We start from the raw sequence: 638 nt of genomic DNA on the forward strand, positions 1-638 counted from the left end.
CTGGCTGGCATTTTATTGAAGCAGCAAAGCAAACTGGTTGAAATATGCAGCGCTGCGTTAAGTTTCTTGGGAGATGCTGTGGCTCGGGGGGAGAGCATTTGTTTGGGCTTGCAGAAGGTCCCAGGTTCAGTCCCCAGCGTCTCCAGTTTCAGGATCCAGCAGGAGGCGATGTGAAAGACGTCCTCCGCCTGAGTCAAGGGGGGGGGGGGGGGCCTGATTCAGAAGAAGGCAGGTTCCTATGCTTGTTCCGAAGCCCTTTGTGCTGAGAGTCCGTCCCCCCTTCTTTGTTGCTCTTTTGTGTGCTGCCAGAATGCCCTGATTCGGAATTTGGGGCCGTGGGCCGCTGGGTGCCCCAGGCGGGATAACCCAGGCTAGCCGAATCGCGCCCAATCGTGGAAGCTCGGCAGAGCCTGCCCCGGCCGGTGCTTGGGTGGGAGGCCCAGGGAGAAGTCCAGGGTCACCCTGCAGAGGCAGGCGAGGGCCAGCCACCTCTCTACAGCTCTTGCCTTTTTAAAATTTATTTATAGTTTTATAACTTGTACAAGACAAATTAACATATACAAAAATAAATATACTTTAGAGTCTATTCTTTCGTTCTTTCTCTAGCCACTCATACAGTCCCGCCCACCTTTTCTCAA

At 53.4% G+C, this 638-nt stretch overlaps 1 protein-coding gene across 1 annotated transcript in view; it reads left to right on the plus strand.

Moving 5' to 3' along the window:
* Window positions 1–375, plus strand: part of ABCA12 (ATP binding cassette subfamily A member 12) — a 169,373-nt gene extending 168,998 nt beyond the window's left edge. Inside the window, exon 53 of the mRNA XM_015424058.1 lies at window positions 310–375. Coding sequence (XP_015279544.1) covers window positions 310–375 — 66 coding nt within the window. The remainder of the gene's footprint in view (window positions 1–309) is intronic.
* The last annotated feature ends 263 nt before the right edge of the window (window positions 376–638 follow it).

This window comes from Gekko japonicus, unplaced genomic scaffold (assembly GCF_001447785.1).
Source record: "Gekko japonicus isolate JY-2015 unplaced genomic scaffold, Gekko_japonicus_V1.1 scaffold623, whole genome shotgun sequence".
In the NCBI taxonomy this organism is placed as follows: Eukaryota; Metazoa; Chordata; class Lepidosauria; order Squamata; family Gekkonidae; genus Gekko; species Gekko japonicus.